Source organism: Macaca fascicularis, chromosome 9, assembly GCF_037993035.2.
Source record: "Macaca fascicularis isolate 582-1 chromosome 9, T2T-MFA8v1.1".
NCBI classification, from domain to species: Eukaryota; Metazoa; Chordata; class Mammalia; order Primates; family Cercopithecidae; genus Macaca; species Macaca fascicularis.
Genome location: NC_088383.1, coordinates 117707848 through 117725791, shown reverse-complemented (window position 1 = coordinate 117725791; position 17944 = coordinate 117707848). Strand labels below are relative to the sequence as shown.

Sequence of the window (17944 nt, the reverse complement as noted above, 5' to 3'; positions counted from 1 at the left end):
CACATGTGCATATGCACACATGCACCCATATCTTAGTTTTTTGTTCTGATGTTCTTATTTATATTTGTGAATCATGGATTTTGGCAAAGACCAGAAAGTACTAAATTTAAAGCAACCATAAGTATGCTCTATGAAAGGACAGATAACTTATTAGGAAATGAAAATGATAAGCCATGTTTCACAGACATATCAGAGCAACAATATGTGTGGGAGCCGAGTTTTCATCAGAAGTGCAGTATTATGCTGTAATGCCAGAGCACCACTATCACTACACCATTAGTTACTTACTGAGAAACTATGCCAAGCCATATGAACTGAGATTGGTGGATGGATGGGTTCGGAAAATCAAAGATATTTTACAAAATAATGTATGTTTGACAAAGTCAATAGGTATTTACTACCAGGGGTCTCTATTTAGAATATTTAGTGAAACAGGTGTTAGCTGAAACAAGTTCCTAGACTCATTTGTTTAATTTTGTTGTTGTTTCTTTGAGGAATAGAGTGTGGTGATACAGTAACCACCTTACATTTGCAGGTGGAGAGTGTATCATTTAGGACCTTATAATGGTTGCCTTTTGTATTCCATATAAAGAGAGCACTATAATTGAAGAATCCTGCCAAGGCCTGTCTCAATGACATTTTAATTTTATTTCCATGCTGTTGTCCATTCTCAGCAGTATGAGTATACATGTCACAGATTTCTTTCCATGTCCACAAGTATTATAGAGACTGCTAAGGCACTGGACAATCCTTTGCTATTCTGGACTTACATGCTTGCTGACTTGGAATGCTAAACGTCTGTAGATTTCCTTAGAAGAGGAGATGTTTCATGATGCAGTCTTCACCAATTACTCTCTGGTCAGGAAATGTGGATCAGTAACTAAACACCTTGGACTTTCACATTAATGTGATTTTTTTTTTTTTTTTTTTTTTTTTTGCACAGGTCTTGATCTACTACTGATTCATTCCACTCAATTTAACAAATCATCTTATATGATGAATGATGTTTAAGATAACATAAGTTGGTACGGTGCTTTACTATAATGTATCATTTTTTATTAACTTATTTTATTTTTCACATAGTGCTCCAATGTATATGGGCATGCCCTGCCATTCTCATTGCTTTTTAAGTTAGTGAATGGGTCAGTGACTCACTCAAGGCTAGAACCTCCTCTGTAACCTTTAAAAGGTAACAGAAACTAATTCAATTAATTCAAAAACCTTTATCTGATCACTCAGCTTATGTGGAGAGACTGGATAAGCACTAAGAAAATGAAAATAAGTGAAGAATTCTTGCCCTGGAGTAACTCAAAGACTATTATTGAAAATATACATGTGAAAAAATATATATAACATTAACAATGATAGGAAATAAAAATAAAGTGATGTGAACAAATACATGGGGGATACAAAACAAAGAGGAATTCAGTGCCTGAGGCCTTAAGGGAAAGCTGATACTCTTTAAGCTCAGTTAGTTACTGACAATGAAAATATTCTCAGGAGTGGAGGAGAGGGAGTGAGAGAATGGATGGTCATTCACGACACATAAAACAATGTGGGTAAAGGCACAGCAATGTGAGTCCCAGCATATCCAGGGTACAAGGAAACTTTCAGAGCAAAAGTGAGAAGGGCCAGACCTAGGCAGATAGGTGAAAGGACAGGATCATAAGAAGGAGGTTATTTAAACCAATATTGTTTGTTTCTGTGTGTATGCATTTATATATACTTAATTAGAATTGAATGGCTTATGAAATGGAGTAGTGATCACTAAAGAGGACACCTGGGAGGCTACTCTGCCTCTGATTATTCTGATCAGTTCACTTCTACACTAATATCCCCTCTGAAGAGAACAAAACTTTTCAGGAAACCAATCACACTCACCTTAAAAAAAATTGGTTTGTTTTGATTCATTCTTGACTTTTAGAAGTCTAATTCCAACTTCAAGTGGTATACCAAAATGTTTCTTCAAATCAATTCAATATTTTCCCCAATGCAAAATTTGTACTAGTGAGTACAAATTTATCCTTCATAGTACATTTTAAAAATAGTTTAAAGATTAGCATTTTAAGTAGCTGCCCAGCAGGTATCTTTGGGTGATGTCTTGGTTAGCTTTGGCTGCTATAAAAAAAAAAATCAGCCTGAGTGATTTATAAACAGCGGTAATTTATTGCTTACAGTTCTAGAGGCTGGGAAGTCCAAGATCAAGGTGTCAGCAATGCAGTCGAGTGAGGGCCTTCTTCAAAGATGATGCCTCTGTGTGTTCTCACGTGGCAGGGGAGGAAAGGGATCTCTCAAGCCTCTTTTATAAGGGCACTAAATCCCATTCATGAGGGTGGGACCCTCATAAATTATTAACTTCTCAAAGGCCCCACCTCCTAATACCATCCAATTGGGTATTAGGTTCCAGTTTATAAATTTTGGGGGGACACCAACATTCAGACCATAGCAATTGGAAACACAGCAGTCATAGGGAAGAGGAACAGGCTTCACTGGCAGTGGGGGAAATGTGATAATTGAGTTTGTATGCCTAATATAATGTGTGTAGGAAGCCTGTAGGTTTAAGGGGTTGCTATTTTTAGAAAGACAGATCTGGAGACAACATTTTCTTTCTTTTTTTTTTTTTTTAATACGAAGTAAACTATGATTTTTATTGTGAAATTTTCATAGATGGAAAATTGAATATTTATTCTGTCCATTTCATTTTACAATTATCTTACCACTTATTTTTGTACCATGTATTTCAATTGCCTGTTTAGTGAAAAATAAAAATTTAAAAACCTATTAATTTTTGGCTTGTGTTTAGCTTAAATTTTATCATTAAACTAAGGAGCCCACAACAAAATATGTTGCCAGCAGCCATATCCCAAGCCCCTGTGTGAAGAATGTTTTGGCTGCTATTTCAACCTAAGGAAACAACCTTTGACCTCAGTCACCTTAAAATGCCAGTGTGGGCAGATTTTTTATTCCTCACAATTAAAAAACAAAAAAAGACCCCTAGGATCTTGAAGGTCCTATTTCAGAAAATCTTCACACATGCAAAATGTCACCAAAATAAATACATTTCCCTCAATTATCATTACCACCCAGTATTCATGTTTTAATTTTTAGGGATATAATTTCTAAAATTAGAGAAATCAAATTTCCTGCTTCCTATTTTAATGCTTAAACCCTCCTCCAACACCAAGTTAAGCAACTGTGGAGGATAAAATAGTTGAATCTGACTGAAAGCATGGAAGAAAAACATTAGCACACATTAGTCTGATCATTTGCCAATTAGGAAAGGTGCTGCTTTCTACCTCTACCACAGATGCATTTGTGAAATGTTGATTAATGAAGCCATTTCAAATGGTTTTAGAGAAGGATCACAGATAATGGGCTAGATAGCATATATTCTAACTTGTTTTCCATATAGTTTGAGCTCCCTGAACCACTGAAGTTGGTTAAATCCCTACACAGCACAGAAGCCTCTCTAGGTCATGTTATTGGGCATATTATCTAGAAAGCAAATACTGGATGCTGCTCTAAGATAGGTCTAGAATACCTTAGTTTGCATTGTGCACACACAAATGGCTGTATTGAATATAATGCAAGGCTCTATTTCCCTTTAACCATAAGAATTAAAACAATACTTATCACCATACAGTTTGATATTACTTCCAATAAGTACAATATTTATTAAACATATCTTCAGTTGTTTTGTTACATAGTGTGCAACAAATTACAATATTCTGCAGCCACAAATTATATGCAGAGTATGAAGAAACTATTAATCAGATAGTGTAATCTTTCCATTTATAACTCTACAAGGAAGAACTAGCAAATCAGATCTTACATATAACATCTCACTAAACTTTATGCATGGAAAGTGACAGACACTGTTTGTGCTGTTTGATACAAAATGGCTGAACTTCATCTTCAGAAGACTAAACCTGACATCTAAACATGCCAATATAAACATCAAAACAAAATATATTCTAACCAACCACGGGAAACAGTCTGGTATCGGGAAAGCAACAAGGATTACACACATTATTTTATAAACCAGCACACAAAGGTTTAAAACAGTTCTGAAAATGAAGTTAGCTGTCTTGAGTCAAGGGAATAAAAAAAAAGTCAGTATTGACCATTTACAATCTCTGACCTTTGTGGAGACGGTAAGAATCTGTTGTAGTGCAGCTACATACAGTACAATTCAGGCAATTTTGTTTTTTCACTTGGGTTCAGATTGCAAATTCATTGCTGTGAGAAAAGGACGGAGGCAGATTTTAGCAGCAACCTCCACCTGACTGCTTGACCGGAGTGCTCTGAATTTTAACATTGGACTTCTCAGCACCACCAGCTGTTGCTCCGGGACCCATTCGCTTTTTAATCTCAGCTGCCATCGTCATGAAAGACTGTTCTACATTCGTTGCATTCTTAGCACTGGTTTCCAAAAACGGAATTCCAAGGGAATCAGCAAATTCCTTTGCTGTTGTGTAGTCTACTACTTTCTTTGTGGTCAGATCACATTTGTTCCCTACCAACAATTTGTTGACATTTTCACTGGCATAACGATCTATTTCCTGCAGCCACTGTTTAACATTATTGAAGGACTCCTGATCTGTCACATCATACACAACTATGATGCCATGGGCTCCTCTGTAATAACTGGAGGTGATTGTTCGAAATCTTTCCTGGCCTGCTGTGTCCCATATTTGAAGCTTGATTGTTTTCCCGTCTAACTCTATAGTTCTTATTTTGAAATCCACACCAATTGTGCTGATGTAGCTTTCTGTATATGTATCATCTGCAAACCTAAGAAGAAGGCAAGACTTTCCAACCCCAGAGTCGCCAATCAGAAGTAACTTGAATAAATAATCATATTCGGGATTCATGCTGGACATGTCACTGCAGCTGCCGCCGCCGCCACCGCCGCCCTTGCTGCCGCAGCCGCCCGAGACAACATTTTCTAAACTGATTTGATGGACTAAAGGAGGAAGTAGGAAGGAGAGGGCAAACTACTGTAAGAGTGAAAGAGACCACGAGGACCTGATTTAGGGAAATTACAGTGCCTAAGCGAGGCGTGTCTAAATTCAGGAGACAGTGCTGTGGTACAACCAACAGGATTTAATGACTGATTATTTGATATTTAATATTGATTATTGATTAGTTGTGTTGGGGGAGGATAGTAAAAGAGAAGATGAGTTTCAGGGCAAATCCAAGAATTCTGATGATGGAAACTAGGTATCTGGTGATGTAAACCATGACTGAGGATTCAGGAAACAATGCTAACTTGGACAGTGAAGGGGAGAAGAACTAAACTGATGTGGACATACTCCTATTAGGTTTCTTTAGGGGAATTAAATAAATTATCTAGTGTTAGTGGTAAATTTGGGGAAACTGGATGTGGATTCAGCCTCTAATGGCTAAAATTGGTATTTTGTAATAAAGTCACTTGTGCAAATTTCATTCTAGAGATTTTCAATAAAATTCCACAAAAATAAAATATAAATGAGAGATTATTAAAAATGCCCATTTACATTGTTAAAGTAATAATCTGTTATGTGAGGAAAGGCATGGCTAAATCATTAAAGCTAACCTACTGTATTAACTACTATATTGGAAACATTTATTTAAAGATTAGCTAAATAAAAATGTATAAATATAGTTACAGAAAAAGAAGCTGATAGTGATCAAGTCATTCAGCAATAATTGATACAGCCTCAAATGATTGTTTTCTGACTTTTTGTACACTGATAAAGCAGTTCATCATTATCTAGAGCCTTGATGTGATGGGTTGAAAGAGGACTAGATGAATAGATTATATCGAAGTTGGTTGTTTTGTCATTTCCTCTGAGAATCTTAACTGGCATTTTCATGAGTTTTCTCAAGCACTGCCAGTTATAGAGAGTTTACGCTTTTGCAAAGCTACAAATTATATTTTACAGTTTCTGAAGTTATTCCTTCTTCTTTATACTCAGACAAAATTTGCCTTTCTACCGCCAAGAACTATCATCCCTTATCAGATTCCCAGAGCATATCAAGCCACAGACGGCTCTATGTCTATATAATGACTACTTATTATAGTCTTCACACGTCAACTTCTCTAGATGCATCATTCACCTTTCAAAAGAATTCAGTTTAAAAAATATTAAACTTTTTGTGCATGCACCAATTTTTAACCTGCTTTATTATTTTTGTTGTACTATGCTGGTCGTCATATATATTTTTTTTGCTATGAGGTTATTTGAAATTCCCAGAGCATGGTCCTTTGATAGACATTGTGGGGCAACAGTGTAATACAGAATTAATAGCAGGGACTTTAGCATCAGCTGACCTACATTTGAATCCTGGCTACAAAATGAGGATAGTAATATTAACATCATAAAATTAGTTGTGTGGGCTAAATGACATATTTTATATTAAGAGTATAGCACCATACTTGATACAGAAGAATGATGTAACTGAGAATAATGAGGATAAAGATGTCAAAATCATATAAAACTATTTTTTTCTTATTATTCTTCTGGTTGGACTACAATTTCATAATCAGTCAGAGATTAATGATCCCTTCAGGGTTTTCTACAAAGTGAATTGCTTTTAAATTTTAAATTTGTAAGTTCACTATCTTACACTTATGAATTTGGGTTTTTTTTTTTAATTTAAATCTTAAGTCTTTCAATGTAGCAATAATAAATTTATTCAACTTGGTTTTTTTAAGTATTGGTATTCATTCTCCCTTTTAGCTGGATGCCCTAAGTATGATCTGAGTGTTAAAATTTGTTCTTCCTTTGCTGGAAGTTATCTGCATACTGTTAAATGTGCCTTCTATGCCTTCACTCATGAAAAAGAAAAGTTGTTTTGAAAGAGTCCTATAATTCAGCTCTAGACTTCTCATCAAATTGACATTGGACCTTGAATATCAGGTGAAAGAACCATGTTTAAGTGTTCTGTGACATTAGAGAATAACACAGCCCAGAAATGCCTGAGGAAACACAAAAAAGAGTATTCAAACAATCTTTTTTGCCTGAAGTTCATTGAAGTTTTGTTTTCTCTGTTTTACTTGTTTTATTTATCTCCACCTCTTAAGGATTCCTACCTCATTCCCATAGTCTCCCCACTCAGCCCAGGACTCCTTTTACAGTGCCATAGTAACACCATTTTTATTTTGCACTTTGGAAGTGATGAGATCATTTCACAAGTTAAATCAATAAATAAGCTAAAATACTGTGATTTCTAAAAATGCTTCACTTGTGGAGGAAGTGACTTGATATATATATATCCTCTTCCATGTTTTATATATATATATATATATATCCTCTTCCATGTTATATTACGGTGTAATTTTCTGGTTACTCTACTGTTGGAGTTTAGGTATATTGTAATGCTGAAGGCAGAACTGAAAGATTAAACCAGGCAGCTCTTAAAAAGCAGATTTACACCCTTAGGAAAGTTAGAAAGACCCTTTTTAGACTTAACCACGATATATATATATATGTACACACACACACACACACATATATACACACACACACGAGAGACATGAAGTGTTTCACAACATGCATCTATATTATAATAATTCTGTGTCCATTGCAGGAAGACCTGAACACTTAACCACAGAAAGACTTTGTTGTACATTGCCCCTTGGTCATTCTTCTATTAGATTTAATAATTTATTTTTTTGCCTTCTAGAATATTTTTCTTCCTTCAAAGAAGATATTTGCTCTGGTGTGGTGGCAGCTCACACCTGTCATTCCAAAACTTTGCGAGGTCAAGGCAGAATTGCTCAAGACCATAAGTTTTAGAATAGCCTGGGCAGAATAGTGAGACAGTCTCTATGAAAAAAAAAACAAACAAGCAGCAGCAACAACAACAACAAAAACAATGTAAAACTTAGCCAAGTTTGGTAGCTTGTGCCTACGGTCCCAGCTACTGAGAAAGCTGACTGAGGCAGGAGGATTGCTTGAGCTCAGGAGTTCAAGAATGTAGTAGTAAACTATGATCATGCCCCTGTATCAGACTGGGTGACAGAGCAAGACCCTATCACGAAAATAAATACATGAATGCATAAATAAGTGTATAGGTAAGAAGAAAGAAAAAATATTTACATGTTTTATTCAGTCAAGAATTCTGTGTTCATTGTTTCTAGAAGAAACTATGGTGCATAGGGCAGAGAAAAAATGCATTACGTTTGACCAGTTTCTTTCTAAAATTATTTACTATCATTGTAACCACCAATGACACATTTTTATGACACAAAATTCATGAGAAGATGTTAAGGTTGAACATCGTTCCTGCAGATTTAGTAAAGCCTGGTAATTTTCTGATGCTTAATAGCATTTGTAGCCATTCTACTTAAGACCACTTTAAAAACATCAAATAATTTTGTTTAAGTGCCAAAACAAATGCTTGGAGGATCAAGAACTAATCTCCTTTTCCATGTTATGTTATGGTGTAATTTTCTGGTTACTCTACTATTGGAGTTTTGGTATATTGTAATGCTGAAGGCAGAACTGAAAGATTAGACCAGGCAGCTCTTAAAAGGCAGATTTAAACCCTTAGGAAAGTTAGAAAGACCCTTTTTAGACTTAGCCACAAGATCTATAGGTACTGTTTTTGGAAGAAACTTTAGAGATCATTTGTTCTCATGGTTTACAAAGTTCTAGTATTAGCTAACTTTTAAAACTATTAATCGGAGGCAGAGTTTCCTATATATAAACTCAATAAAAACCAACTATTATTATTGAAGTTTTAACTTTTCATCTTGGTTGGTTTAGTTAGTAAAAATAAGAATGTGAAACCATTCTTAACATATTTCAGCCAGACATTTTACTTCTTAGAGTGGGGAAAAAATACCTGCATTATTTATATCATAGCATTGTCATAAACATCAGAAGTAATAATTAATGTGAAAGAGTTTTTATAAATTATAAAATGCATTTTCAGCTAAGATAATATCACTACAGGAAAAGATAAACACTCAATGTAGTACCTGACAAAACAAAGTTATGAATGAGGGGTTAGACAAGAAGTACTCTAACAATGGAGAGACAGAAATATTCTATGTCTTTTATCCAGTGACCCTTTTCTGCCTATTCATAGTGTCCCAAAAGATTGGAGTATATTACATTTAAGGAACTTGACATAACACTGATTATGTCCATAGGTCATCAGAGATGACAAATAAGATTGTGGAAGTTTGAGAGCAGTTTCACAGAAAATTTTCTTCATCAATGGATATATACCCAAAGAATTATAAATCATTCTGTAAAGACACAGGCACATGTATGTTTACTGCAGCAGTATTTACAATAGCAAAGACTTGGAAGCAACCCAAATGCCTATCAATGATAGACTGGATAAAGAAAATATGGCACATATACACCATGAAATACCATGCAACCATAAACAAGAATGAGTTAACATCTATTGCAGGGACATAGATGAAGTTGGAAACCATCATTTTCAGCAAACTAACACAGGAACAGAAAACCAAACACCTCATGTTGTCACTCATAAGTGGGAGTTGAACAATGAGAACACATGAACACAGGGAGGGGTATATCACACACCGGGGCCTGTTGTAGGATGGAGGGCAAGGGGAGGGAGAGCATTAGGACAAATACCTAATGCATGTGGGGCTTAAAACCTAGATGATGAGTTGACAGGTGCAGCAAACCACCATGACACATATATACCTATGTAACAAATCTGTACGTTCTGCACATATATCCCAGAACTTAAAGTATAATTAAAAAATATAGCTTTCTTAGTATTCAGAAAGAGTTTTATGATAAATTTATGATTTCTGCCATTTGTAAGAGATAATAGCAGTGGCATTTGTGCCCTATGTTTCCTATCCATGTTATAAATAATCTAACTTCCTTTTGCTTTCTCCTCTCACGTCTTTGACTGTGGGTCCTTGGTGTTAGGACTCACACCATTTCATAGAACAACTGAAATTCTACAGTCCCAAAAGCTTTATTTGAGGATGGAACTACATGTTCACACTTCTCATTATGCAATATGTTTTGGTCTTCTGGGTCTTATTGCTTTAAATTCTGGCCAGTCTTCTAACTTAACAGGATCATTTATTTCTTATACTACTATACTCAGAAAATAACATCAGATGTGAAAGTTTCATGGAAGCTCATTTATCTTAGGAATTTGCATACTTACTAATATAGTGTTTTAATTGTCTCTTCTGTTTCTCTGGAGCATTCTGTACATACATTCAAGTGTTCTTTATAGGGGACAGAAAGATCATACTGGACCATACCTAAAAGGACCTAAAATTCCTCCTCTGTACCTTGATCTGCTGATTTCAAACATCGTTTGGCTGCTTAGGGAATAATTGTGCCTAAAAGTCAAGGGATAAGAGGTGAAGTGATCAACTTCACAGGTTCCCCGTGGCTTGATGAGAAAACCAGTGTGACCTAATGGGGACATGGTTGGCTCCCAATATCAGGTTTTTCTATCCTTGTGCAAAGTCAAGGGCTACTAAGACAACCAGAAGCATTCCGCTACCCATATCAGTAATTGTAATTATACCAAAGAGGAGATGATAACCGCAGCAGCTCCATGTATAAATCCTGCTTTTTAACTTCAATAGCTCCTGTACATACTGACCGTAAGTCTATCTTTGGAATCAGCAGTAAAGAGCAGTTTTGCTTTATGGAATAAGCAAAATGATTTGAATAGGTATAAAATTCTTTATGATGCATGGATTAATGAAAGTGTAAAATCACTGTAATAATATATAAGACATTACTATGGCTAAAAGATAAAAAATTCTATCTCAAATTTAAAAGCTCTAAAACTGCAAATTCATCAAAAATGTACAAACAACAAAAATGTATAAATTTATAGACTATTATGAAATACCTTCACATCTCAATATTTATCTTGTTTCTGCTTTATTCTCATGTTTTCAGCCTGCTTCTCAACAAAGTAGATATCTGAGACTCTAATTCATGTTTTGCCTTTTTAGATCCAGACTATTCTTTTATTGCTTTCCTGGGCATAAAGTTGACTTTATCTCACAGATTTGAAAGGTGCTTTTCAGAGCTAGGGTTGGTAAGTTGCCGTACATTCTAGACTAGAGACAGGTTTGTGTATGTATGATATCAGGGAAATGATAACTGGGTGAGTCCCTGGAATCAGTAGACTAAGCCAGACCTTGCCCCGTACTTCATTTATTAGATGGAGTGTAGGTGTCAAGGGGGTAATAATGCTTTAGTTATCTGGGTAATAATGTTAACCCTATATCCAATGGTCCTGAAATATCTAGGTATTCCCATGTGCCTGTATATGGTCACCAGAGTAAATGCCCAAAAGAGTAAATGCCTTTGTGGAAGGTCTGGAGAAGTCATTAATCTGTACACTTCACAGACTATTGAAAGATTTTTCCTTCTGAAAATTCAGCCATCTCTTAGTCGATGATGTTTTGGGTTTGAAACCTAAAAAAAAAGTTAAGATCGTTCACTGGGGTAACCACTCTTGGCCTCTTCCTTGTCTATTCGTGTCTTCTGCTGCTGGTAAAACTGAAGAGTACTCTTGTCAACTGCCAAACTATTTTGCCCAAGGAATGTCATGTTTTATTAAGCATCTCCATAACTTTCTCTAGGTTAGATTCCATTGGCTTCCAACCCAAATTTGGTGGTCCATATGATAGTTGTGACTCTCTGGGTTTTCATGGTTAAGTGGCATCACCTTCATTTTACTATACTGGCATCTTATCATCCCTGTTGCTATCACAGAGATGAGTTTTGCAGCAACCTACATCATTGTCTTTCCTGGCATACAGAGGGGAACCTCCACTAAACTCTTCAAGTATGCCAGGGTCCCTCTCACTCCATTTCTTATGGTCTTGGTAAATAGTATATAGTCTGGCCTTTACCCTAGAACCTAAGCTATTAGAAATAGTTTATCCATTTCACCCTACCCACTTTCCCAAGCCTTTGATTTCCTTCCTTCTCTAACTGACACAAAAAGTGTAACATTTCAACTTTACTCTGCCTGGGCTGTTGTATTTTCTATGCTTCTTAAAGCCATTCTGTTAGTGAGTATGTATTACTTACTGGGGGCCTTTCCAGGATGTTAAATCTTAAATCTAGGAGAGGTGTTCCCAATTTAATATATGCTTCCTTATTTAAATTTATGTTTCAGCCTCCTTGATCAAGCCCCCTCATAATACACAGTGTACTCCTCTGGTATAAGAACATGCCAGGGCACACTTAGCTCTTTTATTCAGTTCAGTGTGTCCCCTGCTGGAGTATGCTGTGACTTTGGTCCGTCATGCCTACCTTTCTTTTGCTGTTGGATTATTTAGAGCAATCCAGTTACACATGCAACACCCCCCTGCCCCCACCAAACTCCCCTGGCTAGGACTAACTGTATAAGAAGACACTGGTCTGAGTGCAATGGTTCACACCTGCAATCCCAGAGCCAGCCTGTGCAACATAGTTAGACTTCATCTCTACAAAAAAAATAAAAATAAAAAAATAGCCGAGCATGGTGGCATGCACCTGTGGTCCCAGCTACTCAGGAGGGTGAGGCAGGATGATGACTTGAGCCCAGGAGATTGAGGCTACAGTGAGCCATGATGGCACCACTGTACTCTAGACTGGGTGACAGAGTGACCAAGACTCTGTCTCTAAAATTAAAAATTGAAAAGAAAAAAAAAAAAAAGACACTGGCCCTGTGGTTTCAGAGCCCTGGAGCAGTAGTTAGGATAAAATGAGACTTGATCCTGATTTCTTAAATTCATCTTAATGCTGGTCATCATCTTGATTTTATTACTCTAATTATAGTACTAGAGGTGGCAGTGGGTCCTGATGGGACACAAGATGTCTTGTGGGAGGCCTCTGCATTGTCTTCCAGAAAAGTAGGAATGCTAGCTTTTTGAAAAGAAAAGTGCACCATTTCTGCATGTTCAGAAGTATTCAGAAGAATCTGCAAAATCCAACTCTTTAAGGTCACCTACCCACGTATTCCCATCGTATGTATCTGGGTCCCAAGTGTTTCCAACCAAACCCCTGAATGCAGTATACCAACTTGTTCTGGTTGAATTTTAGTGTCATTTAAGTTCAGCCATGAAATTACGGCCTGATCTTGGTCCTTTTCTTTCTTTGCCCATGCAATACAGGAGATGAGAGCTTCTTTAAATCCAACCAAAGAAGTCCTCTGGCTGTTAGTTACTTGGTTATTCATTATCTTTCTGTAGACCATTAATATTGCTTAGCAAGAGTCATCCAAATTCATTATATCTACCATTTCCTCCATACATCTCAAATATCTGAGACACTGAGTACACCAGTGTGACCTCTTTCTTCAGTATACCAGTTCAATACATCAAGTCACCATTCATAAAAATTGTAACAATTTATCTTCCACTTTGTTGCATGAGCTGTCTGTGCTTCATCTACTCCCAGTGGTGCCTTTGATTGCCAGAGTAGGGATTAATCTACAGTGAAATCCTATTGTTTTTGCCTGTTTTCTCTGGCAACAAGTTGAATTAGTATTGAGGTTGTGTTCTTCAGAACACATGTTCTTCAGAGGCACATGCTGAGATGGACTTTGGGGTGCCAGGTATTTTTAAAGAATGATAACTATGAAAAGAGAGACAGCCAAATTGATAACAGGAAAAAATTAAGCTACGAGTCAGGTTCTTACATCTCTTTCCATTTGGCAAGGATTTTTTTGAGCAAATATTGCTGAGAAGAGTTATCCCATGTTGGGTCAAATGGCTTGGCATTTATATCCCACCTTGCCTGGTCATCGGACACTTTCCTTATCAGGGAAGTGTCAAGTGACTCTTAGCAGCTAGAGAGGGCTCTGAAGGAGCTGAAAGGCTGGAGGCTGCTTACTGACCTTGCAATTATGCTGTTTGCTACTCTTTGAGGGGATTCCAGAGGATGGTTCATTTCTATGTTTCTCACAGCAGCTTGTCTCTTCCTCAAAGTTATAAGTTCCTGAAATGTAGAGACAGTGACTTCCTCTTCCTTAAGTGTGAATGCTGGCCTAAAGCTTAAATAATGTTGAATGGAATAATTAATTTTAAAAAAATGAACAAAATGTTGATGGTGTTTGTGGTGATGTGATGGTAATGATGACAATGAGTATAATGCTGATGATCTGTTTATTGAGCTTGTACTATGTCCTTTAGTATCTAGAACCATTCCTGAAACATAATAGGTGCTCCACAAATATTTTGAAAAAAAACAGAGAATGAACAAATATATCAGTAACCTGACATTTTACAATATGATTAACTTTAATCCTTGCAAAATTAAACAAGTTTTCTTATTTTACAAATGAGGCTAGTAGAGGTAAAAAAAATTATCTGAGATTGCACAGCAACAAGTTGGAGAGACAAGATTTGAATGCAGGTCTGACTTCAAAGATTCTGCTATTGAATACTGTCCTGGGCAGTTCATCAGTCAGCTGAATGTGGGGAGGGATGATAGAAACCACTGACAGAGAATGGACTTCAGGGATGGGACTTCAGTTCCTGAGAGACAGATGAGAACACAGATGAGAACTATGTTCTCTCTGGGAGGCTATGTTGTCATGCAAGACTTCTGTTACAGAAATTAAGTATGGGGCAATGTCTTGGTAACAGGAAACAAAGAGTAGTATTGCAACCAGAATGTTAGCTGAGGTACATAAATAAGCCTGATTTGGTGCTACTTGGTGTTGCTTGGTGGTGTTTTATGACCTCTGGAAAGACATTTCAAGAAGATCATAAAACTTGTTTGCTCAGTCAGAGATTTGAATGGGCTATGAGATTGATCTGCACTACAATTGTGAGTAAGAAATGCACATCCCCTAGATTCAGAGACTGAAAGAATACCTGAGAGGTCATCTTACTTTCCACGTATGAAACCTTCCTGTCCAGCTCTGTCTTGCTGTCATACACCCTTCACATAAAGAGTCACATGAACAGGGACCAGGTCAATGCCTTTCACTTGGATTGTGTGTATCTGAAGCATGGGTAAAATGACTTTCAGCTTGCAAGTGTGGTAGGTCTCCTATTAAAGATGACATAATATTTTAAGATCTTTTAAAATTAGCTATGTTTAAAATTCCATTTATGGCAACTGAAGTGTCTTCCAGGGAAACAGCCTCTCATTTGCAGAAACTAAACAAGCATCTGTCAGACATCCATTGTTATTGCTTAAAGTTTTTACCAGGTCTCTTCTGTTGGGAAGGGTGAGTTATTTATTCTACTGAGGGGGGGGGGGGTTTATCTGTGATATGAAAGAAGAGTAGTGCCCTCTGTAAAGTAGAGAAGTTGGAGATTTAAAAACTTGAATTTAGCAAAGGTCAGTTTTCAAACTGCAGGTTATCAGGTTTGTTTAGGAGGAACAGGAAAGTCTGAGTTGTTGAGAAAAAGTGGAAGTTCAAATATTCAATTCATTAACTTAAGGCATTAGAATGTGGGACTGTGAAACTTAATCCTGAGAGGAAGCCATTGGAGGTCAGGGAAACTTAGAGATTCTGGGGGAAGGTGATAAGGATAGAACGTGGATATTCTGGCAAACAAAGTAAATAATTTTAAGCAGTTGAGAAGAAAAGGGGAGTTTTCTAACCTCATACTGTACTGTAAACTTCGTGCTTTTAAAATAGATGCTGCACACTTCAATAAGAATATGAAGGGAAAAAATTCTCTCCAGGGTTCAGATATTGACAGAATGAGGTCTCAAAATCTCCTTAAGCTGATAAGCAACTTCAGCAAAGTCTCAGGATACAAAATCAATGTGAAAAAATCACAAGCATTCCTATATACCAAAAATAGACAGAGAGCCTAATAATGAGTGAACTCCCATCCACAATTGCTACAAAGAGAATAAAATGCCTAAGAATACAACCTAAAAGGGATGTGAAGGACCTCTTCAAGGAGAACTACAAACCACTGCTCAAGGAAATAGGAGAGTGCACAAACAAATGGAAAAACAATTCCATGTTCAGGGATAGGAAGAATCAATATTGTGAAAAATGGCCATACTGCCCAAAGTAATTTATACATTCAGTGCTATCCCCATCAAGCTACCATTGACTTTCTTCACAGAGTTAGAAAAAACTACTTCAAAATTCATATGGAATCAAAAAAGAGCCCACATAGCCAAGACAATCCTAAGCAAAAAGAACAAAGCTGGAGACATCATGCCACCTGACTTCAAACTATACTATAAGGCTACAATAGTCAAAACAGCATAGTACTGGTACTAAAACAGATATATAGACCAATGGAACAGAACAGAGGCCTCAGAAATATCACCACACATCTACACCCATCTGATCTTTGACAAACCTGACAAAAACAAGCAATGGGGAAAGGATTCCCTATTTAATAAATGGTGTTGGGAAAACTGGTTAGCCATGTGCAGAAAGCAGAAGCTGGACTGGTTCCTTATACCTTATATAAAATTAACTCAAGATGGATTAAAGACTTAAACATAAGACCTAAAACAATAAACAACCTACAGGAAAACCTAGGCAATACCATTCAGCACATAGGCATGAGCAAAGGCTTGATGACTAAAACACCAAAAGGAATGGCAACAAAAGCCAAAATTGACAAATGGGATCTAATTAAAATAAAGAGCTTCTGCACAGCAAAAGAAACTATCATCAGAGTGAACAGGCAACCTACAGAATGGGAGAAAATTTTTGTAATCTATCCACCTGACAAAGGGCTAATATCGAGAATCTAAGAATCTACAAGGAACTTAAATAAATTTACAAAGCAAACAAACAAACAACCCCATCACCATGTGGGTGAAGGATATGGACAGACACTTCTCAAAAGAAGACATTTATTCAGCCAACAAACATATGGAAAACTCATCATCACTGGTCATCATAGAAGTGCAAATCAAAACCACAATGAGATACCATCTCACGCCAGTTAGAATGGTGATCATTAAAAAGTCAGGAAACATCAGATGCTGGAGAGGATGTGGAGAAGTAGGAATGCTTTTACACTGTTGGTGGGAGTGTAAATTAGTTCAACCATTGTGGAAGACAGTGTGACTATTCCTCAAGGACCTAGAACCAGAAATACCATTTGACCCAGTAATCCCATTACTGGGTATATACCCAAAGAATTGCATATCATTCTAGAATAAAGGCACATGCACATGTATGTTTATTGCAGCACTATTCACAATAGCAAAGACTTGGAACCAACCCAAATGCTCATCAATGACAGACTGGATAAAGAAAATGTGACACATATACACCAAGAATACTATGCAGCCATAAAAAGGATGAGTTCATGTCCTTTGCAGAGACATGGATGAAGCTGGAAACCATCATTCTCAGCCAACTAACACAGGAACAGAAAACCAAATACTGCATGTTCTCACTCATAAGTGGAAGTTGAACAATAAGAATACATGGACACATGGGGGAAACATCACACACCAGAGCCTGTCGGGCAGTGAGGGACAAGGAGAGGGATAGCATTAGGAGAAATACCTAATGTAGATGATGGGTTGATGGGTGCAGCAAACCACCATGGCACATGTATACCTATGTAACAAACCTGCATGCTCTGCACGTGTATGCCAGAACTTAAAGTATAATAATAATAAAAAACTCTACAAATTCTTGTTAGAAGTATAGATATATTCAGTTACAGAAATCTAATGCAAACTGGTTAAAGCAAAAAAAAATTATTGACTCATCAAGTTAAAAAATTTAGGACAAGGCTGAACTCAAGTGATGTCATGATTGAAATAGCTTCTCTCTGTCTTTCTGCTCTGCATTCTGTTTTGGCTTCATTATAAAACTGGCTTCCATTTTACAGTGGCCTCTGCATCTTAAAGTTTACGTCTTATTCATTTTAAGCCAGTAAAATAGATGATCTGTTTCTCAGTGGTTCTAATAAAGGTCAATGAAAGAATACCATTAACTCAGGATGTCTTGAGTTGGGTCACATGTTTGCTCCTCAGCCAAT

General features: G+C 36.7%; 1 protein-coding gene across 1 annotated transcript; it reads right to left on the bottom strand.

Moving 5' to 3' along the window:
• Positions 1-3643: 3643 nt before the first annotated feature.
• On the bottom strand, positions 3644-4931 carry LOC102128653 (ras-related protein Rab-1A). The gene has a single exon (XM_045361490.3). The coding sequence runs from the start codon at positions 4881-4883 to the stop codon at positions 4266-4268; it is 618 nt and encodes a 205-aa protein (XP_045217425.2). The 5' UTR covers positions 4884-4931; the 3' UTR covers positions 3644-4265.
• Positions 4932-17944: the final 13013 nt, after the last annotated feature.